The sequence below is a fragment of the Haemaphysalis longicornis genome, unplaced genomic scaffold (genome assembly GCF_048455015.1).
Source record: "Haemaphysalis longicornis isolate Haplotype H1 unplaced genomic scaffold, Haemaphysalis longicornis Haplotype H1 scaffold_4, whole genome shotgun sequence".
Classification (NCBI taxonomy): domain Eukaryota; kingdom Metazoa; phylum Arthropoda; class Arachnida; order Ixodida; family Ixodidae; genus Haemaphysalis; species Haemaphysalis longicornis.
In genome coordinates this window covers 46,766,989-46,792,199 of record NW_027526361.1, presented here as the reverse complement: position 1 = coordinate 46,792,199, position 25,211 = coordinate 46,766,989, and the positions used below count along the sequence as shown (strand labels likewise).

The following is a 25,211-nucleotide window of genomic DNA, read 5'->3' as shown; positions in this document are numbered from 1 at the left end:
TATATATATATATATATATATATATATATATATATATATATATATATATATATATATATATATATATATATATATATATATATATATATATATATATATATATATATATATATATATATATATATATATATATATATATGTGTTTTCTTCGATGATCAACCATATAAAGGCGATGGAGCAAACTGGCCTGCAACAGATAATAATGGCTGTCTTTGGATGATCAAATCGCTACCACTGACGTAAATCGAGTTGTCGTTAGATCTTTAACAGGCTGAGATACAAGTTGATTCCATGAACTCAACTGAAACACTAGACAGATTGAGAAATGGCTGACAGGAGATCCCCATCTTACGAAACGTGAGCTATGGAAGTTTCATAAGTCATCTCAGCAGAGCGCCTGAACAGTTCCTTCTGAAACCTTACACCGCTGAAATGGAATTGTCGAGCCACAATGCCCTGCGTACCTTAATTTTTCTCGAATTTCACAACACGGACTCGTTCCGAATATGAGAGTGCTGAACGTGCTTTTTTTTTACTTCCAAGTTTCTGGCGTAGCCTGGTACTCCTGTTATCGTCAACGTGCGCCCGCAATACGTAGATTGATAGCAATCCTGATAACTTCTGAGGCTGAGGAAGTCTACGATTCCGCAGTATTACAGGAAAACAACGTGAAGAACGGGAAAGCAGAAAATCTAATGCGAACGCTGAATTGACCGTTGCGAATTTCTAGCCCGCGCACGACATTAAGCGAAAATTGTTTATACATTTTTTTTTCTCGTTGCATTGCTTTGATTGTATCAGCTGCAATCATAGCGCGTACTTTTGCTGCAGAAAAGCATTTTTGTTCCACGCGCTTATCATGCGAGCAAGGTAAAAAAAAAATTCGCAGACAATCACCTTAAGACAGATGTTAAGCGACATCTGCATACGTACAGCTGTGCAACTATGATTATTCTCGGAGGATAATAATTCTGTGTGGTGCTTCCTGCTAAATGTGCTGCTTCAAAATGGGTACAAGAACAGTCGTGACAACCACCGTTGGAAAAAACTACAATTTAATTCTTTGGTTACAGTTTATGTAAAAAAAATAAACAAGAAAAGAACACCCAGTTGCCGCAGGGCTACGTCTTGGGCAGTCTACACCAGCGCTGTAAAGTAAGAGCTATTCTGAAATTCAGATGCTTTGAACAAATCTGGCCTGCGTCATGCCCGTATACGCGCTACCGCTGCGCCCCAGCTGCAAAGCGTTACCGCGCGTATAATGCTTGGCAGGAGTAACACGACGATACCTGTGCATATGACGATGGCTACTACTAGCACAATGCAAAGCGACGACGGAACATGTACATAAACAATTTCAAACTTGTACAAATGCGTGGTGATGTGTCCTTCAGTGCTCACGTAGAAAGAAATCCTGCAGCTTCGCTATGGTTCAAGCCTGCCGCGTCACTTAGTGCAAGCTTCGCCAGTCTTTTTTAAGGTAATTTTCTTTTCAACTGTGAAATGCGTACATATGAAAAACATTTCGGGCATAGGGATGAAAATAAATTGTAATTTTGGAGTTTTGCATGCAGGAATCTTCAGTGGGGCAACGAAATAAATCAGACCACTCGAGGAACGTTGCTGTGTTCCGGAATCTTGATACACAGTCACTTTTGTGTTTTGACAAGGTTAGGGTACCCGCAAGTATTAGCTCACTGACTTTCATGCCTGAGATGTTAGATGTTTCTTCAGAACGTAAAACCCCAAGTCATACAGTGCACATTTAAACATTACAGTGGAATTCAATACCGCCGTGCAAAGGGAAGACACCCGCACTTCCAAACGGCGCCACGGCGACCACTTTTATCCACTGTAAGCGAAATCTAACGGAACACTGAGTTTCAACGTGTCATAAGCCCTAAAAGCTCACAATAACAGACACGGCACTCCATAGGAGTCAAAAAGAAAAATTGTGGTTGATTCCTCTGTCATAGGAATCGGAAAAACACGAAAGTGAAGTGTACAGCGAAATCTGCAGCTGAGCATGAATTACGGGTCGGTGGCTGTCTTGTGTGGGTGCTTGACGAGCGACGCCCTGCTGGCGGGTTGCTTCGGCAAAGGTGTACTGGCGTCATTTTCATGACGGATATGATGTCAGTGAAATCTTGGTGTATCCCGGCATAAAACACTTTCGGTATAAATATAAAACCCGTAAAAGGAACAACCCTAAGTATATTGCACTCTTTGGTTCTAAAGGTTGCTTCCCCGCATGAAGACCCTGTGTGCGGGGGTGCACCCTTTACAGGTCGTTTTCTTCGTTGTGCTGCGTCATTTCTGTGATGGATATGACGTCACTCAAATGTTTGTGTATCCCGGAATAAAACACTTTCGTGTTAAAAAGTATGACCGTCGTCCACCGACCTAAAACAGTGAATAAACTCACATTTACTTCTCGTTCCCCGGCGCGCTGTCGATTCAGCATTTTCTGAGAGCCAGCCGATTTTAATCACCCTGTCCGGGAAGTTTGCCTTTACGGGGCACAATTCTCGCCATCGCCGATCATTCCGCCGAAGGTGCATCAGCGTCAAGTCAGCGCTTTTCTCTCTACCTGCAAACTGCACACAAAAGGATCCGGCTCGCTAATCCCCAGGCCCGGCAGAATCGGCGAAGAGGGAAAGAAAACGGTGACTCAGGGGGTTGCGCTAATTACGTGTCACGCTGCGCCCGGTGCCGTTAATAAAGCTGGCGGTGATAGAAATTCCTCAGGCGCGTACGTCAGTCTGGCGGTGGAAGTCAAGTCGTCGCCACTCACGGCGCGCCTGTCGGGTTATCAGCGCTCTGCTTCGTCGCCCGGCGTGCCGGCTGCCACCTGAGAAGAAATTGCCTCGTTTGCACCTGCAACACCTGTCCGTGACGCATGCCTCGGGGCACCGCAGCCTCCGGCGCTGCTTCGGTAGGCCTCCTCACTTTGCGGCGCTCTTGTCGTTAAAGAATTGGCGTGCCACCCGCATCTGGTGGAGATTTGCTTAGGGGTGCGATTTGGGCAGAACTGTTTTTCCTGTTGGGGATAAAAACAGTAAATGAGATTTGGTAGCGGTGGGTGAGCAATAACGTTAAGTAGCCGTACGTGACCAATAAAGGTAGGCCCCGCTCGATCTCTTGCCGAAGAGTAGGGCGCTGGCATATGCAGTGAGGACGGAGGGGAAAGTGGTGAGGGAGGAAGGGGGGGGGGGGGAGGTGAGGGGACTGCGGCACCTTCCAGAAATTTTCGAGATTGGGGGGGGGGGGGGTATTTGAGTCAGTTAATTCTGTGTGTAATAAATAACGATTCCCCGTAATTATGTTCCTATCGCAACCTACACACCAACTCAAAAAACAAACCGCGCCTAAATTAACGGGGTTGAGAGAACATGAAGACGGCACAAGCGCAGTGTCCCCGTTAACGTGCGCGCAAATTGTTTTTCGAGATGCATCATTACCAACTCGCCCAACTTTCAACCCTTTTACACAGCAACCTTACAGGACGTTGATATCTGCTCTTACAGCGACTACCAGCCGGTTTGCAATGTCCCTAGAAATTATTTCTGGTTTTGTATTCTAAACCAGACATTTCTGGTTTTCCAACAAAATAGTTGTAAACCTAGGTTATGTACCTCCGTGGCTTCACGACGTTTTTACTGATAGTTCTGGTTGTTTTTCTCGTTTCGAATTTTTTACTTATCTTTTTTCTTTGTGTTTTTCTAACTTTTCTTTTTTTTCTTTTTCTTAGACGATTAAGCTTCGCGAAGATGCATATTCATTCTTCTTTAAAAAGTTTTCTTGTTCTGAGTACGCATTTTGGTGTGTTTAAGGGGATTTGCCAATTTGAGGCTTTTCTTTCTTTCTTTTTTGGAACATGTAACTTTTTTCCGTTGTTACTGTGCCAGCGTCACGATTGATTGATTGTGCGGTTTAACGCGCCGACGCAACGCAGGCGATGAGGCGCGCCGTAGTGGAGGGCTCCGGATTAATTTTGACCACCTGGGGATCTTTATCGTGCGCCGAAATCTCGTACACACGGGCGTTTTTGCTCCAGCGTCACGAGCAATAAACGTACAGAAGGCAATGTACTGTTTCCTTTTTCTATTGGTGGTAAATAGAGATAGATGCTCAGAATAAAAACAGCCCTTATGCGCGTTTTTAGTCAATAGCCTCTTAATTAACTAGCGGAACTTCTAATCTCTTTCCCAGTGGGCTTCGTTTATGCACTGAACGCATTCAGTATGTGAAGAAATAGGCGAGAATTTTCGTGCACCACCTGGGATTTCCGGTTTCACTGTCCCGCACAGATTTGTTGTATTTTTCGTTCATCTGAGGATTAAAAAAACAAACAAATTAAGCACTTCCTTTCCCAATTTCATTTCAACGAGCGAACCGTGGGTTACTTCGCACGAAGAATTTCTGAAGTAATACTGTATTCCAATGTTTTTTTTTGTTATAACAATGCTGGGAATTTAAGACCAATTTTTAAAAAGAAATTGCACTTCCCGTATTTATTTCTCACATTGAATGCATCCTTCACGACCTGTCGTTGATAACTGAAATGCATTACGCTCCCACACCGAGCGAGGCTTACGGCCCTCTGCCTATCGTTTTCCTTTCTAAACCGTTCGCTGAGAAGCCGAAGTTTTTATTTAGTGTCCAAGAAGCAGCTCTCAAGTTTCAGTCTCTAAAAGCTCGACGTCTTGGCATCTTTGAAGCTATATCGAGCGGGTTTGTTTTCATCCCTAGAGCCAGACGAAATAGACCCCGAATTTCCTCTATTTCTTAAAAAGATATGTGCACTTGGAAACGTCAGTCTTCGTTTTCTACTTGATAACCTCGTTGAAGCATCGCACATTTTATCCTCCACGGGCAAACCAAGTGGAGAAAATCGGGGCAGTTGCCGAAAAGTTGGCTGTCTCCCGCGATCAACAACCCGCGATGGCATTTCGCTCAGTTGGCCTGTCGCTAAAGTTGTTTTGATTTGCAGAAGAGCATGGAGTCAGAATACTTCGTTGCTCGCGTTTTGTAGGACTGTTGTGATGTCACTTTGCGTTCCAAAGTTACTCTGAGGAACTTTAAAAAGGTTACGTGCATCTTTCATTGACGTTGTACACTAAAGGCTGCGCAGCACATTAGCATCATGTGGAGCAGGTATCTATGAAAAGGTATATATTTTCCTCGCATACTTGCGCGCTCTATTATATTTCAGCAGTTGTGCAAAATCAAAGAACTCCAATCGTATTTAAAGTGTCACTTTAGGTTCCAGGAATAAAAGCAGTTACGCAATATACTTGCAGTAGATTCCCGTCAATGCTTCATAGACATACTGTCTGAGCTGCACGGTACTCCCACTTTTCGCGAGGCCATAGAGATCGTCACCCACAAGCGTGACATAATAAATAAGGCTTTCATGGTTTATTTTGCATAATAAGACGGATTAGTTTTTGTGCCCCGGTGGTTGTATTCATGAAAGAGGAAACACAGGGATCGCGTGTATCAAAGGATTTCCCTTGGTGTAGATAATGCCGTAACCATGTGCTAAGCAAAGCCATTTAGAGAGAGAGAGAGAGAGAGAGAGAGAGAGAGAGAGAGAGAGAGAGAGAGAGAGAGAGAGAGAGAGAGAGAGAGAGAGAGAGAGAGAGAGACTTTAATGAAAGCTGAAGAGGTCAGCAAATGGGAAAAAAGAAGAATGGAAGGGGACGGGAGATGCAGACGTATTAAAAATGTATATGTTCAGAGGGTTCACAGAACCTCTTCTAGCCCGGTTTCAGCAAGAAAAGTAATCAGAGTTTTTGTTCCCAGCACTGCCTCATCACGATTTCTCCAGGGTCCGAGGAAGTGTGAAAGTTCTAGAGGACCTCCACGTCGGAGTCGCACAAGTGCCTTCGATGCTGTTGCCCGCTGACTAGAATATCGCGGGCAGTGGCTTAAGATGTGCCTAATGTTGTCGGTAGTACACAATGGCACAACGGCGACTCTACCCAGCCCAGCCTAAACAAGAAGCTTCGGGTGTATGCAACGTTAAGTCGCAGCCGGTGTAGCACGCCTTCAGTGCGCTTTGGCAGACCCCGCGGATGCCGGAAATCGCACTTAGAAGTTATGCGCCTCTTCATGTGAAATATCCTAAGAGGATCCTGCCAAGCCGGCAGCTTGAGTTGCCATCCTAGTTCGATTGCAGCTGCTTTGCTATCCTCTTTGGAAAACGGGATTCCAGCGGTGAAGTCCCGCTGACGGAAAAGCTCAGCCATTTAGACGTTAGACGGGCTAATGGTCCATTAAAGAAAAGCTGAGCCATTTAGACGTCAGTCAGGTTAACGGCATTGTGTACCCCAATTTAAACGTAAGGTATATTTCAGCATACGACCTCGCATTCATGGGCACGTGAATTACGGCCTTTCCGCAACCATACGTGCTCTTTGTCTAGAATAGGTGTTATTTAAACCATCTTTATGTCACATTCCTTTCTACGTCGGATGCACCTCGCAGGTATCGTCAAAGGACGCCTTAATCTTATCATGTTTTTCCCGCCGCCCAACTGTTTTCATCCCACCCGAGAGGATTATAGCCATTGGAGGCTACTTAAAAAAAAACTTTTTTTTTTGAACGAAATGAAGAAAATAGAGCCGAAACGCCTTAGAGCAGTATTTATTTCTTGAAATACTTTGGTTTGTGGTGATGGTACTTTGCTTTGGTCCCACGCGAGATGGTAAGGCAATTAAGGCGTCGTAAGGAGACCAAAACAGCAAAAAACAGCTGATGACTTCGGATGCGCGTAGGTGCTTGAGTGTTTAGAGGAGTGTTAGTGAAACTAGGAAGCTTGTATCTGGATATAGACCATTCTAGTGGTGCTGTAACCTTGTCTTTTGGCTCTTCGTTCCACCAGACGGACCCACCGGTATTTCGACAGCTAACTCATGTTGGGTTCGCTGTTTCCTGCTTTGATAGATACAAATCCGGCTTTTCTGCGGCGGAAAAAATGGGCACGCAAGATTGAAATATGTACAAAAATTTAAAGCTAGGTTGACCTTCTGACAATTTCGAATAGTTTGTAAAGCTTGTGCATAAATATCCGCACCCTCTGGTGTATTTTTGTGGTGGAGTGACTGCGGTTCCAGCATTCAGAAACGTGAGGCCTGGGTTTAAATTTCAGAGTCATGGCGAGTTTCGATGTTAATATTTGGATGTCCTCACATAAACTAAAAGCCGTACAGTTGTTGGGTTTCATAAAGCACTTCTTGCTTGCTACATTGCTGCGGCCATTGGTAGCGGCGAGTCTGCAGAAGATGCGTCCGAGGACCGACTGCTACGCCTGTAAAGGGTGCAGTTCTGCATAAAGCATATTAGTGCAAGGAAGCCGACTCAACGGCGACAGCTGTTCACAATTTATAAACGAAATGGTCATGGCGCGCGCTACACAAGATTTTCGGCGCCTGAAGAGGTTGCGGGAACGCTTGCTTGGCTTTTCGGCATTAAGTTGCATTTTTTTTTTCAGTTTGTGAAATTTGCAGTGCATTGACCGCAGGAAAAGAATCGATTTATCTTCAAGATTCAGATATTCTTTGGTGACTTTTGGGTAAAATTTAAAGAAGAAAAAAAGGATAATGTTCTGTGTAAACTCAAGTACGCATGGAATGACTCAGATAACAAAAGTGTACGTACACTGCAAAAATCATGCGATTAAAAGAAGCCTGTCGGATTTAGTCATGCGGCGGGGAAGCTTGCCGGATGTCTGAGGAATACGGAATAGGGAATGTCCGAGGAATGTCCCAGGAAACCAAACGTCTGCCCACACCCATAAGTGTAAAAGGACGTAATTCGCGCAGCGGCCACGGGAGCGATATTGCGTTATTTCCATTGAGGAATAAGCCGCAAGGTACGGGCGCTGTCAACCTAAAGTGTTTTCACGTTGAAACAAAAGGGCTGGGAATTTCAGGAGTTTTATCAATGCGAAAATCTTAACGTCAAAAAGGCTTAGATATCTTCTTACATGGATCCGAGCCCGGTATTTTCACGACGTCAGTGATCACGCGAGGCTCTTGTGCCCAATTAAGTTTATTAGCACACTCTTGTTCTCCACAATAAAATATCAGGACAACAAAAGTAAAAAAAACAGTATAACACGCTCAGTCGCGAGCCGGCGGATAGAAAGCCCCGGCGTTCGATCTACGTGCATTTATCTTGTATTAAAACGAATTTCCTTCTATAACCGCTGTATCAGATCGAGAAGATTGTCGATCAAACCATAATGGCCTAGGTGAGTGACAAGAGCGTTACAGCTTTTTCAAGACATGCATACGTTCCGCTTTAAACACATGGTGTGATAGCCATGTGGGGGTAGCCGCCGGCAGCAAAGCATAAACAAACAAATAGCTATGCATCGGTAGCGGCAGTATCCTTCTACCGGTGGCGCCTTGAGGCACCTAATCTACTTACATTTGTCATGCACTCAAAGCATTCCTCAAAATATTTCTTGAATGTCTTCACGTCAGAAAATAGTGACTGATTAGCCCAAAATTCCATAAAGGTAAAACATACATTACGCATCATAGAAACTAAATTCCTGGTGAGTTTCCTGGAGATTTTATTGCCGGTAAATTCGGTCGATCTAACTACAAAGAAACGCTTGAGCAAATGCCAGCTTCACTGCAAACAACTCATAGGCGCAATGACGTTCGCTAACCGACGGATAGGTTAGAGAACTACAGTTCATATCACAAGCTACATGCAGCACTGTTGAGGCTACATTGTTCTTAATAGAGCGCCCATTAAGGGGGCCTAACGCACCGGGAAGGAAAGCGAGAATAGGCACCAGGACCATGCGGTTCCACCTGCCGAGAAGGGAGACTAAAAGGTGCTTTCAAAACCCCCTTCATGGTGGGTTAGCCGCCCTCAGAGGGCGCTCTATAAGACAACGATGTATCCTCCACTGTGCTGCATGCAGCTTGTGGTATGAACTATAGGCGGTCACCTCACTGAAAAAATATCTACGAATGAGAGTGAGTTCCGCGTAAGACCCACCGGGACTTACTTAAGCTTGGCCGTCGGCTTTGTACATACGCGTCTCGCCATGCATAACATTGTCCCATCTCTCGACCGAGCTCTCACTCTAATGTCAGCGAAACATTAGACAGGGCCGCAGAAGAATACATGTAGGTGGTCAACAGAGTGTTGAACGGTCTTTCTCTCATTTAGAACCTCTTCCAGCCTTCCCGCCCGTCACTCCCGTCAAGCAAGGGGAGCGGCGGGGGGGGGGGGGGGATTAGATAAATGCGCTTGCGTAGACATAGACATTTACTACAATTGACAATTATTATTTATTAACATACAAGCGAATGGGCTCCCACAGGATACACACGCGAAGGCATTCATGTGACGGTCGGAGTTGAAGTTCCACCACGAATGTCGGTATTAAAAATACTCAGGTTGCTGAATATTCGTGCGAGAAAAGCGGCTCAGATGCTAAGTCTGACCCGCCGCGGTGGCTCAGTGGCTATGTCGTTGTGCTGCTGAGGCCAATGACGCGGGTTCGGTTCCCGGCCGCGGCGGCCTCTTTTCTGATTGAGGCGAAAAACGAAAACACCCGTGTGTTCAAGATTTCGGCACACGTTAAAGATCTCTGGGAAGTCAAAATTAATCCGGAGCCCTCCACGGTGCGCCTCATCGCCTGTGTAGCATCAGCGCGTTAAACACCCACTATCAATCACATGTTTGGTCGCTGGTGGGGTTGGAATTTCGCACACAAAAGGGTGATCCTCTCAGTTTTGTGGCTTAGCTTCTGCTCTGACGATCATGGAGCTTCCGCAATCGCGGGGAATAATTTCTCAACTGCGAGAAAAGTGCATACTTTTATTTATATTCACTCGCTTCCAAGGAAGAGACGTAGCAAGAAAATTATTGTATGAAGTGATCAAACAACTGCTAAACTCAACGGAGAAACGCCTCCAAAAATGAATAATGCAATACGCAGTTTCGTTCGCGTAACCAATGATTCCTTTATGCGGATTGTCAGCTTGCATCGATCACCGGTAGGCTGTTCCATAGCAGCGCTGTATATACATTTCGCAACCTAGGAGCATAGATATTACATTTCCTCATAGTCGAATAAAAAGCGAATAAAATGCAACGTAAATGAAATTATGGTCACTTATGTGTCCCTCGAAATTGTTTTTCGGGGTCAGGACGGACTACAAATTAGATTCAAAGGACGAAGTCTTATGCAACCTACATGCCGGCGCGTCGACAAACCCGAAATAGCACCCAAACGGACAACTGCTTTGGGCGGGAAGAGAACAGCATTGCATGTTTATTCGCAATCTCATATTTTCCAATATGGATGTTCTGCGTCAGGGCGAAGCGAAAGAAGCTGCGCAGGCATCGGATAGGAGGGAAGAGCTAGATGGTTGTGTAACCTGGCTAGCCTGGCAAACAGTAGCGCGACTTTAACGCGATACCAGGGGGCCAATAAAAACGACACGGTGACGACTTCTTACCAAGAAAAATCCCGAACCGACAAGCCCCATAACACGTATCCTTGGAACAACAACGCTTTCAGTTTTTATATAACGGGGCATCCTATTGCGTGCCCAGCTTTCTTTCTATTTCAGCTGTGAAACCCGCCGTGGCATATGGTTGGCACAATTTGTCCTGACAGGCAAGAAAGTAAAATTCCTGACCATAGTATCAGCGCTGTTCGGCTTGATTTTATTTAGTGTCACTAAAGGAGTAACAAGCGCATTGCCAGTTGCCACGTTACAAATATTTTTGAGCTGTAGTTGTTCGCTGCTCTAAGTTGAATACAAGCAAGATTCAGGATTACAGCCATTTGTTTTCATCTTCTGTTATCTTTTGTGTTATTGTTGGGCAAGTGTCAACGTCTCTTCCTAAAGCGGTTTGATGAAATAATTTTAAAGGACAAATGAAAAAGGTGGTTGATCCCTCTTTCATAGGAATCGGTGCAACAAGAAAGTTAAATGTGCCCTCACACGAGCGGTTGACTGTTTAATGTGCATCGATATGAACTTTGCACGCACATCGCTATTTATATTTCATCGGTATGGCACCGTTAGACGCGTAAACATTAGAGGCTGGATTAGACGCGCCGGAGCATTGCGTGAATCCGACTGAAGCCGCAGGCACTCGCAAACCGTGCGAAAGAAACCGAACGGGTTGTCAGCGAATCGTTTGGTGAAGTCATAGCCACTTGTAGAGAAAGTAGCATGATTTGCGGTTCGGCAGCTGTCTTGTGGGTGTGCTTGGCGAGCGACGTCCTGCTGGCGGGTCGCTTTGGCAAAGGTGTGACCACTTCAGTCGTGCTCCGTGGCGTGTACGGCAGACGGTTGAGTTGCGAAGAGCTGAGCTTGTGGAATTCGAGAGGCAGAGTTCGCGGCCCGCAGCAGTAGCGCCAACTATTGGCGTTCATTAGCGTCACAACGCACTACTTCGCTTCACCTCTCCTAGACGACAGCACCATCTGAATAGAGATTCTTATAGGGAAGGATATAAAGCGCGTTCGTAGGGTTAAGCAGGCGTCAATCATAGCCCAGTTGGCAGAGCGTCTCACACCTCCCGTTGCTGCCAGAGTGATCGTGGGCTCGAAACCTATCGCCGCCGCATCAGTGGAACTTCTTCTGGCGATGTCATTTCCGGGACGGATATGACGTCGGTGAGGCCTTGTTGTACTCCGGAATAAAACCCTTTCGCCTTTAAAAAAATTATCATCGCTCCCTAAAATAGAAACGTTGAGAGAAGTGCGAAAGTAAAGTGCGCCCAACTTTCGCTGAAAATGCGTGCAATCGATCGTCAAACATTAAAAGACCGAAATCGCAAACGAAGGACGAACCCATGCGACGATTTTTTGCGCACTGCGTAAACGCATCTACGAACGATCTAAACGTATACCGGTACGTGGTTTATGAGATAACGGTATGCTATTGTACTCCTTCTTCTTGATAGATGCGTGTATCGTCTTATCTAGAACCGCTCCTTTTTCGCAGTTTTCAGGTAACCGTTCGGACACAATGGAAACCCGATTCCACGCACGTGCAGCGTGTCCAGAAATCTTATCAGAGCTTTTCGCTCGACAAATCGCTGTATGACAAGATGCACAAGTTTTTTTTTTTTTTTTTTGACAGAATGGCATCGGCCCACTAAAAAAGCTTTCTCTTTGAAGAGGCAACACTTCTGATTAATGTTTTCACTCTTTCCTTTACGGCTTGAAGCACTGCCAAAGCTATGGTCATCGCCAGCACGGAGTGGCATTGCGGGACTTCCTCGTCGCAGCAGAACTATCCGCCTTCCGTGTCTGCTTTGCTTTGTGGCTTTTTTACAAAGTAGCGATCGAATCCGTTCATTGCTGCTTCTGAAGGAAAGCCGGCCAATAGCCGGCTTTCAGCGGTCGGAAAACACCAAGACCGGGAAAGAGAAAAAAAAATTACACCATCTTCCCGTGGGAGAACCCTGAGTAGTATGCGAAGCAGCCATGGCGTCGACTGAAGTTCCCATTAGTTTTCAGTTCGCCGTTTCCGTTGACGTTCAGCTTCGCGTGCCTTCGTTGTATCAGTAGCTCTTTGACGTAGTTTGAATGAGTGAAGGACGTAAGGCGTGTTCGTTGCACATGCTCCCGTCTCGGTTTTTAGCGCAGTGGGAAGAGCGCCACGTACCTCCCGTTGCGGCCAGGAGAGTCGTGGGATCGAAACCAGGCGCCGCCTAACTATTCCTTTTTATAGTGGACTGCGCTGACGTCAGCCCAAACGCTGACGGGGCTGAAGAGACACGCATGCGCAGTAGAGTGCGGACGGCGGACAGCAACAAGGGACGGAGGGACACAGCCCCGAGCAAGAGATGCTCCGCATCTAAATCTGTGGTTGATTCCTCTGTCATAGGAATCAGTAAAACACGAAACTGAAATGTGCAGCGAAACCTGCAGCTGATAATTTGCAGGTCGGTGGCTGTCTTGTGAATGTGCTTGGCGAGCGACGTCCTGCTGGCGGGTAGCTTCGGCAAAGGTGTGCTGGCGTCATTTTCGTGACGGATATGACGTCAGGGAAATCTTTAGGTATCGCGGCATAAACAACTTTTGTGTTAATATATAAAACCCGAAAACAAACGAAAATATAAAACCGTAAGTATAACGTACTCTTTCATACTGAAGGTTCCTTCCCCGCAAGAGGATTCTGTATGCAGGGTTGCACCCATTACAGGCCGCTTGCTTCGTTGCATTGGCGTCACTTCCGTGACGGATATGACGACAGCGAAATCTTCATGTGCCCGTGAATAAAACACTTTCGTGTTAATATTTTGAGCGATTCTCTAAGTTATCTGATGGGAATAAGGCCGCAACTTTTGGCTGATGTACTTTGCGACCCCTAATCTAATTACTGGAGGTGTTGACTACGTTCTGCAAGCATTTAAGATTTCAAAAAAAGGTTGAAGAAAGTGTTGCAGGGTCCCGTTAGAACTCCGCGTAGGCTTAAGCACGGACTTTGAATTGGGAATACCGAAGCATTACGGCGCAACTGGACGCTCTTAAAAAAAACAGGGATAAATCTCAGAAATCCCAGGAAATACATGTGCTCATCGCGCTGCACCAGTCGCTCTCCTAGTAAAACGCGCCAACTTTTAATTTGTCATTTCATTTTTCTTTTCTTTTTTTCGTCGAGCAGCCGTACGTCGTGAGAAGAGTGTGCGGGCCTGTTTCCCTTTGTCTCGTTGCAGGCCGGTGGTCCGACAGGGAGGCTGACTGGCTCAACCCGGAGCGTTTAAAAGCGAGCCCCGGAATCCTTAAAGGTAACAGGGGCAGGACGACCGCTGGACCCGTTTATTGTCCCGGGAGTGGCTCATGAGCCAGCGAGAGCACGCTACGAAACGCGTCAGGCAAGAGAAAAAACCTCAAAAGCAGTTAGGCCTAAGACGGAGTGAGCGCCGCTAAGAAATGAAAATTCTCCGGGCGTGGGCCCCGGGCGCAGGCTAACAAAAGTGCTACCTGGAAAAGCTCTTAAAGCTGCGCTTTCGAATGACAGTGCGTTCTTTACAGGCTTTTCTGGAGCGGCATCCGGCTTGTTTCAGGGGATTGCCTTTCATCCGTCGGGGTGTGTTTTTTTTTTCTTTTTTGTCTCTTCGGTTCGTCCTTCTCGGTCGCTCACTCGATAGCCTTGGCCAGTTCCCCTTCCGGATGCCCCGACGCTTAGTGCCCGGTGCGAGGCCGCCGCGGCCGAAGTTTTCTTCACTTAGAGCGAAAAAAAAAATGTTGAAGCCAACTCGGCTGTTCTTCTTCATATTCTCTGGACGCGTGCATTATTTATCTCACTTTTCTCATCGAATATTCTCTACCCTACGCCGTCACTTCGCTGGCGAGGAACTCCCCTTTGTACTTCCTCTTTTTATTTTTTGAAAGTTCCCGCCAGGCCGGACTGGTCCTCGCAGCGCGTTGAATGAGCAGGGAAAGAATTTTTTTTTTCACTTACTCGTCCACGCTCGCACGGAAAACAGTCCTTAGTGCGTTTATCCTAGCGCGTTTTATGGCGTACTTAACGTCCTGCTCTCCCGTGTCTCGATCTGACTATCAAAGGTAGTCTTTTGTTTTGCCTGCATCCGGGCCTAGATCTAGTCCTTGTTCTGTGTATTACACTGTGAGAGCAGCTTTTGCCGCCGGACACAAGATGAGAGCGGCGCGCTTTTATCCGCCTTACAAAGTTAGTGTCGCCGAAAGCACTTTGCTCCGCTGCCCGACAGTTTCGAATTTAACTCACGAGAAGTAAGAAGTTAATGGTTTTTCTTTTCGAATTCAGGGTTTTCGGTGTTTCGGTGCTGCTCTTCATCTTGTTATCTGTCTTCCTTTCTTTCCTGACTTTCCCGCCATAAAACAAGAGCGAAGCAATAGCGCGAGCAGCTCTCTTCTCATCAGTTTGCGACGTTTGATCACCATCGATTGTGATCTGTACTCGTTTCTCGGACGTTGCCGCTGGACACTTGACGTTCTTTTCAATAAAATCTGTCTACCGTCGCACGGCAATACTTTGCATCACAACGGAAAATATCAAAGTGAAGATCCCTTTCACGTCGCTTGTGTTTAGCAAGCAAGGGAAATATAGCCCCCCCCCCCAAAAAAAAAAAATAATAATAAAGAAGAGACTATTTGAAAATGGCGGATACACTTTGCACAACTTTATTGCGCGGGAGTTTTTGTTTTCTAACTAGAAGGCTGTTATCTGTGCCGTAGGAAATATAGCGCCAGAATGTAACACGTTCCCTGCCTTGACATGGCGGAAGCATAAGAATACAGTCACCTGATTTGAACGGCAAAGACCCAAGCACGTGCACGCGCGCGTAAGATCGGCGTACTCCGACGTACGTCGAATACGTTGCTACGCGCTTGTTACGCCCAAGTCAGAGCCAGCCGGTCATCCACGCGAACTTTCGGGCGCACGGTGTTGATGCTGACCTCTGGCGGTGATGTTATTTGGCGGTCAGGGCGCATAGCTAGTAAAGCTAATTGATACATAAGATCACTTAACTATTAATTAGGTGATTGATTGATTGTGGGGCCTAACGCGCCGACGCTGCGCAGACGATGAGGCGCGCCGTAGTGGAGGGTTCCGCATTAATTTTGACCGCCTGATGATCTTTAACGTGCGCCGCAATCTCGGACACACGGGCGTTTTCGCTTTCCTCCTCCATCCGAAAAGCGGCAGCCGCGGATAGGAAATTTTTGTGATAATTTTATGTGAATTATTTATGTGATATACAGAACTAGGTAATTTGTAAAATACGGACAGCAGACAACGGGAGAAAACACGCAAAGCAACGAGCACCTATGGGCGCAAGAGAGTTGACGCCAAATATAGCGGAGGGCTTTGCGGCTCGCAAATAAGCAAGAAATTTTTTAACGTTTTCTAATGTCGCAAAAACTGCTTTAGTTGTTTTTGTATTAACTATATGTAATTTTGTGAGAATCGGCATTCATGTGTTCCTTGTGCCGTTAAGCTTCTCCCATCTTTCATGCCTGATGAGGAATTAGCATGACCCGTTCGTCACTGGCCTAGACTGCATTTGTTTCAACGACAGTATTGTCGATCTGAATGGATGTTTCAGATAAGGACTGCGGTCCGAGATAAATGTGTGCAGCAAAACCGCCGCACAGCATTCGATTCGCCGACTGTCGATTATGAACGTTACTTTGTTGACTGCTTCTTCGACGTCTTTGAATTTCTTCTCTGTTACATCGCGAAGCACAGGTTAGCGCCAATAAACTTTATTGTGCTACAAGAATCTTGCGTCATCCTTGACTGCGTAGGAGTGCATATGTATCCCCACCACAAAAAATTCTCATGGCAATTTCTATTAAGTGCGAATGCACTTTATAAGCGACCCCAAACCATCCACCGCCGCCGGCGGCGGCGGCGGCGTCCGCAGTGCTCCTCTATATTTAAAAAAGAAACAGCATCCGACGCCAGGTTTCGATCCGAGGACTTCGCGGCCGCAGCGCGACGCTCTACCGACCAAGCCACGGACGCGACGCTGATATCAGTGTTAGTGACGCGCCTTATATCTTTATCGCATTCAAACTACGTCGTCAGCGGCGTGCGTTGGCGACTCAGCGGCGTTATAGCGGCTTGATAACTGCGTGGTGTACACGTGATACTACAAACCCGATGGAAGAGATGGAAGAGAAGGCGGCGAGGCGGTGGGCTGCGGGGGCCGAGCGCAAGCGCCGCAAGCGGGCCGACAACCGTGCATTCGCACTTTCACATTCTCCCCCTCGGGGAAATGCGGGGGAATTTTTTCTTTTCAGGCGTTTATTACTTCAAGTATTCCTTGTTTGCCAGTTTGACAAGACCATCTTTTTTAGCCAGTCTTCACAAGGAGGAACTCTGATATCCTGAAAATGAGAAATCAATGTGAAAATTTAGTCGAGGTCCAAACGTCTCGCATGGTATCCGGCTCAATTCTAGGTCATGATTTCATTCAAATTGTAGCGAACAAACAATAAATCGTACTTAAAGATTTCCAGGATTGGTCTTTTTCTCAACTACCTCATGCATGTGTAGCCATTTAAAATTTTTATGCATGGGTAAAATTGCAATTACTTCAAGCCATACAAACGGTACTGCAGATTATCCCTCTGTCGCCCACCCCCTTTTTTGCACTTCTTCGAGCCGTTCGCTAAGTTTCGCATCTGAGTGTTTTATGGCCACACCGGCTTATTTTCGAATGTCTTTTAACTTTTATCCCAGGAATGAATTGTGTGGTCGGAACAGTTCTTAATGCGCTGTTTTAGAAGGATTTAGGCGCCCGTCGAATGAAAGGATTTAGCCGTGGCGCTAAGAAGGAACTAAACTCAATATCGCGAATCTAATTTTCTTTCGGACGCAATGACAGCGTTAAGGACCACGTCAGGACCGGTGGGAGCGGAAGCCCGCGTTCTTTTGAATCTTATTTTCACTTAAGCACTTTCTTGCGTAATTGGCTTGCGAATTCTGCCGCGGAAATCACGTTAGATTCCCAAGCAACAAAGTTTTCGCGTGCACGGCTCCAAGTAATTTAACAAGCTTATAACGTGAATAAAGTAGACAGCAATAGACAACGGAAAGTTATTCTGCGCAAGCGGAGGGTGATCAAATCAGAAAATATCCGAAGACACCTAGAAGCCAATCTTACGAACGAGTAGTGAATGTGAAAACATTAACGTCCAATTGCCGAACATATGTGCCGGTATTGTGGGTGCCGAGAATACGCTGCATTGCCCTCCTTATACCCGTCGGAAATACCGGTCTTTAGGAACCTATCGCGAATCAACATATCATCGTTTATTTTTAATGCGAAAGCAATATGAGCATACATCTGCCGCTTTGGCGGGATTTTTGTGAAGCCTTTTTTATGAATGCTCTTTCAAGAAGCTTCTTCCGCGATGCTAGATTTTAGATCTAGCAATCTAGCAAACTAGCATTCCGCGATGCTAGTTTGCTAGATTTTATTTCTTTCACTTCGTTACAGCAATGCAACTTCGTTAGCAATCGGTATGTAAACGTTTTGGACTTGTCTTTTACTAACATGGAACACGTTGAGGTGTCGCGTAGTTATATTGACCTCGTAAAACCAGACAGGTTTCACCCCCCCCTTCCTCATTTCAATTTCTAACGTATCCCTTGCCCACCACAGTCCTCCCGTCAACCCACCAAGCGTCCGTGGTTACAACTTCGCTCGTGGGGACTATATTGGCTTGTTTCACTTCCTTGCTGAGACGGATTGGTCACCATTGGACACTCTCAATGACGCAGACGAAATGACTGATTTTTTCACCGAAGTACTTCACGATGGCTTAAGCAGATTTGTACCCAAAAAAACTAAAAAAAAGTAGTAATTATCCGTACTGGTTTTCATCTGAACTAAGAAAGGCCCTTGGTAGAAAGAATCGAGCTCACAAACAAGCAAAAAAAACTGGCCAAGAGAGGTGGCAGAGCGAGTTTCGTCAACTCAGGTCGCATTGTAAAAATCTGCTTAAGCGCGATAGGTCCAGTTATATTGCCGCGGTTGAAGCCGATGCGCCGCGCAATGCTAAAGCTTTCTGGGGTCATGTCCGTGCACAAACTTCCAAAAACAACCCTGGAGATATTAACCTCATTGACAAGAGGGGTGACAGCATTCCTGACGTTCCTAATGCTTTTGCTCAACAATTTAGTTCAGTATTCGGCAAGAAAAGTGCAGCCTGCCCCCCTCAAGTGTTCCCGGGGTATGATAAAAGCTCAGAATGTTTTATTTCGGAAAGTCTTGTATCAAGAGCTCTAAAGCGAGTTAAGCCCTCATTTTCGTGCGGCCCTGATGGCATTCCTTCGGCAGTACTGAAGGCGTTTGGGAATCTTGTTCCGGTCTTGGCGCGAATATTTCGAACGTCACTCAATACCGGTAAGTTCCCTACTCGTTGGAAGACTGCGCGGGTTGTTCCTATATTTAAGTCAGGGTCAAAGTTAGACCCCACAAACTACCGCCCGATTTCTATTATCTGCGCCGCTTCAAAACTCTTTGAGACTGTACTACATACACTACTCTCTTTCAGCGTAAAAAACTATATTATTACCTCAGCAACACGGCTTTCTCGCTGGGAGATCGACCACCACTAATCTTGTAAATTTTATGCTGCATGCTTCGGAAGCTGTGCAGGGAAGAGGACAACTCGATGTCGTCTACTTCGATTTGAGCAAGGCCTTTGATGTCGTCTGCCATGATATATTATTTAGAAAGCTGTGTCACCTCGATTTACAACCATCCATCACATCCCTTTTATGTAATTATTTATCGGATAGGTCATGCTTCGTGCATGCAAACGGGCAGTCTTCCCTCTCCTACGAGGCCACAAGTGGTGTCCCTCAGGGATATGTTCTGGGGCCACTTCTGTTTTCAATTTTTATAAATGATGTTTCCTCAGTAATTCATGATTGTCACTTTCTCCTATATGCTGATGATGTCAAAATATTTAAGGCTGTTTCAAACACCGCAAGCTGTTCCTCTCTCCAGCGAGCGATCACGTCTTTTTCAGATTGGTGCTCACGCAACAAACTCCTTATCAATACATCAAAAACTAAGGTAATGACCTACACTAGGAAAACTGACAGTATATTGTTTTCCTATAATATTAACGGTGAAGCACTACCACGTGTTGGGGAGGTTAAGGATCTTGGTGTTAATTTCGACAGTAAATTGAGCTTCTCCCCGCACATCCGGGAGGTCACTCGGCGGGCCCTCCGATCTCTTGGCGTTATATGTCGCTTATCAAAGGAGTTCAAGGAGCCGGGCTCTTTTCTCAAGCTGTACACGACTATTTGTCGTCCGTACCTCGAGTATGCTTCTGTGGTATGGAATAGCGCATGCAAAACACTCTGTATGCATATTGAAAGTGTCCAGAAAAAGTTTATCTCTACCTTCAATCATCGCTTCGCTAGCCATAAAAATTTTGGGTCATTCTCTGTACCGATACTAGATTGCTTACACTCCAGACGTAATAAGGCTGATCTTTTTTTCCTATACAAAATCATTCACGGCACAGTGTATTGTGGTGAAATGCTGCAACATGTTGCACTCCATGTGCCGCAAAAATCCACCAGAAGACACGACACATTCTTTAATCCGAGCTGTCTGCGTGGCTTGTGCCCCCTGTTTCGCCTCCAGTGTACGTACAATCAGTACAACGAATATTTAGACATATTTAATAATTCCTCCACACAGTTCCGCAAGCACGTCTGTGAGCTTGTCATGTAAGTGACCTTTTTTATCCTCTGTTCACACGCGGTCATTTGAGCATGATGTGATGACAACACAAGACTTTCTTTTTTATATATTCCCCTTATTCCATGTCTCGTTTTCTTTACATGTACAGTCCTTCCATGCTCCTTTTCTTACATAAAGCTATCTTGATTCACTCCGTTTCCGTGCAACCAAACTTTAACATTTGTGTATATTTTTGAAATTATCTGTGTATGACGACCACTGGCGTGATGTCACATGCCTTACTGCAAGGCACTGTACTTGCTTTTGTGTGTATGTGTGTGTTTGTGTTTTCTGTGAGTGCATGTATATTCTGGTGTACGACTGTGTGTAATTTTTGTGTGTGTGTCAGTATCGCTGTCCTTTAACTGCATTACCTGTGTGGTGTGAGCATCTATCTTACATTGCCTGTTTTTTCTTTCTTTTTTCTTCGTGCGCCAGCACAAAGGCCCTCCGGCTGTTCCTGGGCACGTTAATAAACGATTGATTGATTGATTGATTGATTATTATTGACTATGTAATGTGGGTAAATTACACTATTTTATTGTAGCGTAAGCTACACTGGCCGAGGTTGAGCAGTTTCGCGTGTGCCGTGAAGGGCCGTTCTGCGCAAGCGCGAGGGACATTGAATTGGATTGAATTGTCTTGGCCTGGCTTGGCTTGGCTTGGATTGGATTTAGATTGGATTGGATTAAAGTGGGTTGTGTTGGGTTGTGTTGCGTCGTTGCCGCGGCAGGCGCACTGGCGCTGTGCGCCCCAGGTGTGCGCCTCAATTGCGCAGTAGCCAAGTCTGACGCTGCACCGGAGCCGCTTGATAGCCGTTTCGCGTGGCTCGTGAAGAGCCGTGCTGAGCATGCGCGAGGAGCAGTGACTGGACTGGACTGGACTGGACTGGACTGGACTGGACTGGACTGGACTGGACTGGACTGGAGTGGAGTGGACTGGACTGGACTGGATTGCTGAACCTTAGCTCACGCTACGTATATCCTGGCATAGCAGAGCTAAGCCACTACTAATTTTTTTTAATCTTCTTTGTAGTTCTTGCAGTTTCTTATTATTTGTTTGCCCACTGACTGCGTATTTGCAAACTTGATGTATTTCATGCTGCATTTTTCCCTCTCAGTGCGCCAGCTGGAAGGCTTTCGCTGTTCCTGGGCACTATAAAAAACATTGTTTGATTGATTGATTGATTGATTGATTGATTGATTGATTGATTGATTGATTGATTGATTGATTGATTGATTGATTGATTGATTGATTGATTGATTGATAAATGGGCTCGTCGTCCTGTTCACACACATTCCACTTGAGGGAAGTGGGTCATCATCATGGCGCTGATGCGGGCGCGACGCTTATCACCGGCTTCCTCATTCCCACTTTCCTAGAATCAGGAACGTCGGCGCTCGCGTAATTACAGGGAGCGCCAGTTCATCATGATCAACTTACGACAGTTAGTTTATACAACGGCCGAATGATGCGAGTGCCCGCTCGTCGATTTTGTTACCATATTAATTTGTATTAAGAGTACGCACTTTCTTGATTGTCTTGGATCTGAGCTTGTAGTTTCAATCACCGTCACCTCTGAGCACACTAGCATCGTTTCCTGTTGTGACGTCAGGCGTGTTACTTAAACACGGATATGATCCTCGGCACTCTTGCGCACAAATTCAATTTCAACACGGCACTCTTGTTTCCCGTTGTTCAGGTGACTTCAACCAATGAACCGGTTAGAAAATTATTCGTGACTAAAACATTAATCGATTAATCGGAAGGTCCATCAATTGCTTGTAAATTTTAACGCGCTGACGCAACGCAGGCGATGAGGCGCGCCGTAGTGGAGGACTCCAGAATAATTTTGACCTCCTGGGGATCTTTAACGTGCGCCGAAATCTCGTACAAACGGGCGTTTTTGCCTTTCGCCTCTATCAGAAAAGAGGCCGCCGCGGCCGGGAATCGAACCCGCGTCCTTGGACTCAGCAGCACGACCGGAGGTCCATCGATCAATCGCCCACCTCTAGGGTAACAAATGCCTGGACAGGGATTTTAAACAGAAAAGCCTGCTGTTCCCGTTCTATACTTTGAGGTCGGTGCGGCAAAACTGTCTGTCCATTTTTTGTTACACCAGGTGCGGAAAAAATAGTGGCCACGCAGCAATTTTTCTCTTTTCTCTGTTTCCCTTAGTGCGAAAAGTATTCCCATGCATGTAAAAAAAAAATCCAAAGCAGTGTAGTCGACCGTTTTTTTTCCTTGAAGAAATTTCCCAATTGCTTTCAAAGCGTGTCGTTTACAGTAAGCGAGAGTGACAACGCTGGCAATATTCTCTGCTCCGTTAAAACCCCGACACGCAATCTCGTCAGTCTGCTTCCTTCACAACAAGGGTTTCAATCTCAGACAAAGACCACCGAAGGAAGCAATAAAAACAAAAGAAGCACCTCGCGAGCCTCGGCGCGCAAGACGTTAATCCTTGTTACGTGTCCGTTCCTTGCTCAACGCGGGTGCGCTGTATATAGCCTCTGTTTTCTTGCGATAGAAGTTCCTTCGTCCTTAATACTCCGCTTTGCAGGAGTTACATTTCTTGCGTCACTCATATATATATATATATATATATATATATATATATATATATATATATATATATATATATATATATATATATATATAGGTGGTAACAAGCACAAAGAACAATAACAAGAACGTTTCATCACGTAGCGTTAATGAAACTTGCCTACATCAGAGACCAGAGTACAGTTACATGAGTTTGCTTGTGCATGATGATTGTGCAGCAAAACCATGTAGCTGTACTCTGATGAAGGCAAGTCCCATTGCCGCTATGTGAGTGAGTAAACGTTCTTTGTTAGGGTTCTTGCTGTGTGCCCGATTCTTTACCTATACCGTTTCTGCGCGCATTGTGAGCTTTCCCTTTTTCTAGATATATATATATATATATATATATATATATATATATATATATATATATATATATATATATATATATATATATATATATATATATATATATATATATATATATATATATATATTCAAGTAGGTGCTTGTCGCATGGAGCGGCTGTGCCAGACTGCAAGGCACCAGCAGTCCGGAAGCGAGAAGACCCGGACGCGCGGAACAATTGGTCGCACGATAAACACAGGAAATACAAAAAAGACAGGAGACAGAAAGAAACGGGGATGAAGAGAAACTTGAATGGAGAAGAACTCGAGCGAACGGACCGGACGTGCAGAGCAAGGAAGTGAGAAGGAAGAAGAGGAAGAAGAAGAAGCTGGCAAGAGAAGTGCAGGAGGCTGCTCTCCAATTTATCCCGTGGTCCTCGGCGGTTCGCTCCTGCGACGTGAGTCACTTAAAAATTTCCCCTCCACGGCTGCTGCTCTTTACAAGGTGGGCCTTCTCCTGTGAGCGGGGAGAACTTTGAACGGAAGCCGAGGCTTCTCCTCTGCCGTCCGGAGGAAGTTTCGGCGGAGCACAACAAATTGTGAGGGAAAAAAGAAACCGAGGACGGCAAGCGGGGGTCCGAAGAACAAGGTAAGGGCAAGGTGAAAAAAAATGTCCGGGCTTAGGTGTGCCGGACGAACGGAAAGAGGGCGCGGTTATTTTTTGCCTTGTTTTCTTGGGGTGGCCCCCGAAAAGGGTAGAATTCTTGTGTGGTCTCTATCGTCTTTGTCCAGAGCTTGTTAACAATGTTTCAGTAGCGGCGAGGCGTCTTTTACCTGCCCTCAGCGATACAGTTTCCGCAGTGACGGTCTTCCTAGGCTTAGAACGGGATGGGACAGAGAAAAACAAAACAACCTTGACAAGGGTATCCGCCATTCAGCACAACTGGGAGTGGCCGAAAGTTGTAAAGAATTTACAATGAAGGAGCAGGGGAGAAATTAAATATTGGCTGACCCAGCACAGAACACTGGCGACGGTTTCGTAGAGGCACAAAGCGAACTTGCAAAGATTTATAAAAAAACCTGCAGATGGCAGGTGAAGGATATGTTGGAAAGGAACGGGAGCTTCGGAGGTGGCGTTGTTAGAGGTGTGCAGAATTAATGAGGTCGAGAGATAGCGGCCTCGCTTCAGCACTCCCACGTCTCTGTAGGCTATGTACTGCTGCGATATAAAAGGTGAAAGGAGCACTTAAAGTTTGGAAAGAAAAGCGTTGCTCTAAGAGCCGGCAGCTTGGAAGTAATTTTTTTTTTTTGTCACTCATCTCTCGAAATGCAGTAAATGGTAGACAAGGTAGATGAATCAAAATCGCACCCTGCTGCGTGAAGACGCGCGAAGAAATATGCTGCAATAAAGTGTTATGATGTTTCAATCATATTATTTCGTCGTGCTAACATGGTGGAATCTTAGAAGTGCTTTAAGACTCCTTAGATTTCCAAGAGTGGTAGCAATGGCAGGGCTGGGGTAGTGCCCGTTGACGCGGTGTATGGGAAAGCGTGTGGGAAGGCGGGATGTGGATTTGCACTCAATGTTGCTTGATTGTGAATTTGCTATTCGCATTCATCCTAAATCAGCAAAGCCTATAGCTATGAATTTCTGGCGCAAGAAGGATACTTTTCTGCCCCCTACCTTAATCTACTTCCGGGGACTTTACTTCATGATTTTTGTTTTGCATACGCACACTGTGTGACTGTTGTGAACATGGACCCGCTGACCAGACTGATTGCCCGGGACAGCCTGGTTGCAATCGCGAGTTCGTTACAGGCGGCAAGTTATGCGCCCGTTTAGCTTAGGTGTTTAGCAGACACAAGCAATTACTTATATAGGTCGTCTTATTCAGATAAGTAGCTTTTCCATGTGATTAAAGAAAGAAATCAGGGGTGTACGTTTTTCGCTGTGTTGTCCACCGGTTACTTATGGAACAAGCACCCGGGCGTCGCCAAAAAAGCGATGCCGATAGTAAGCGGCTCCTTTAGCCTACTAAAATCAAGGGGGGGTTGGTC

At 45.7% G+C, this 25,211-nt stretch overlaps 2 protein-coding genes across 5 annotated transcripts in view; one reads left to right on the top strand and one right to left on the bottom strand.

Moving 5' to 3' along the window:
* LOC144178639 (G patch domain-containing protein 4) overlaps positions 1-25,211 on the top strand; it is a 467,686-nt gene that overhangs the window by 177,235 nt on the left and 265,240 nt on the right. For 2 of the 4 annotated variants that reach the window (XM_077706639.1, XM_077706638.1), the window contains exon 2: positions 13,720-13,791. The exons of the other annotated variants lie outside the window; for them this stretch is intronic. In XM_077706639.1, the coding sequence (XP_077562765.1) occupies positions 13,720-13,791 (72 nt within the window). The remainder of the gene's footprint in view (positions 1-13,719; positions 13,792-25,211) is intronic. 4 annotated transcript variants of the gene reach the window in all.
* Positions 1-25,211, bottom strand: part of LOC144178641 (uncharacterized) — a 227,396-nt gene that overhangs the window by 113,792 nt on the left and 88,393 nt on the right. The gene's annotated exons all lie outside the window — the stretch shown is intronic.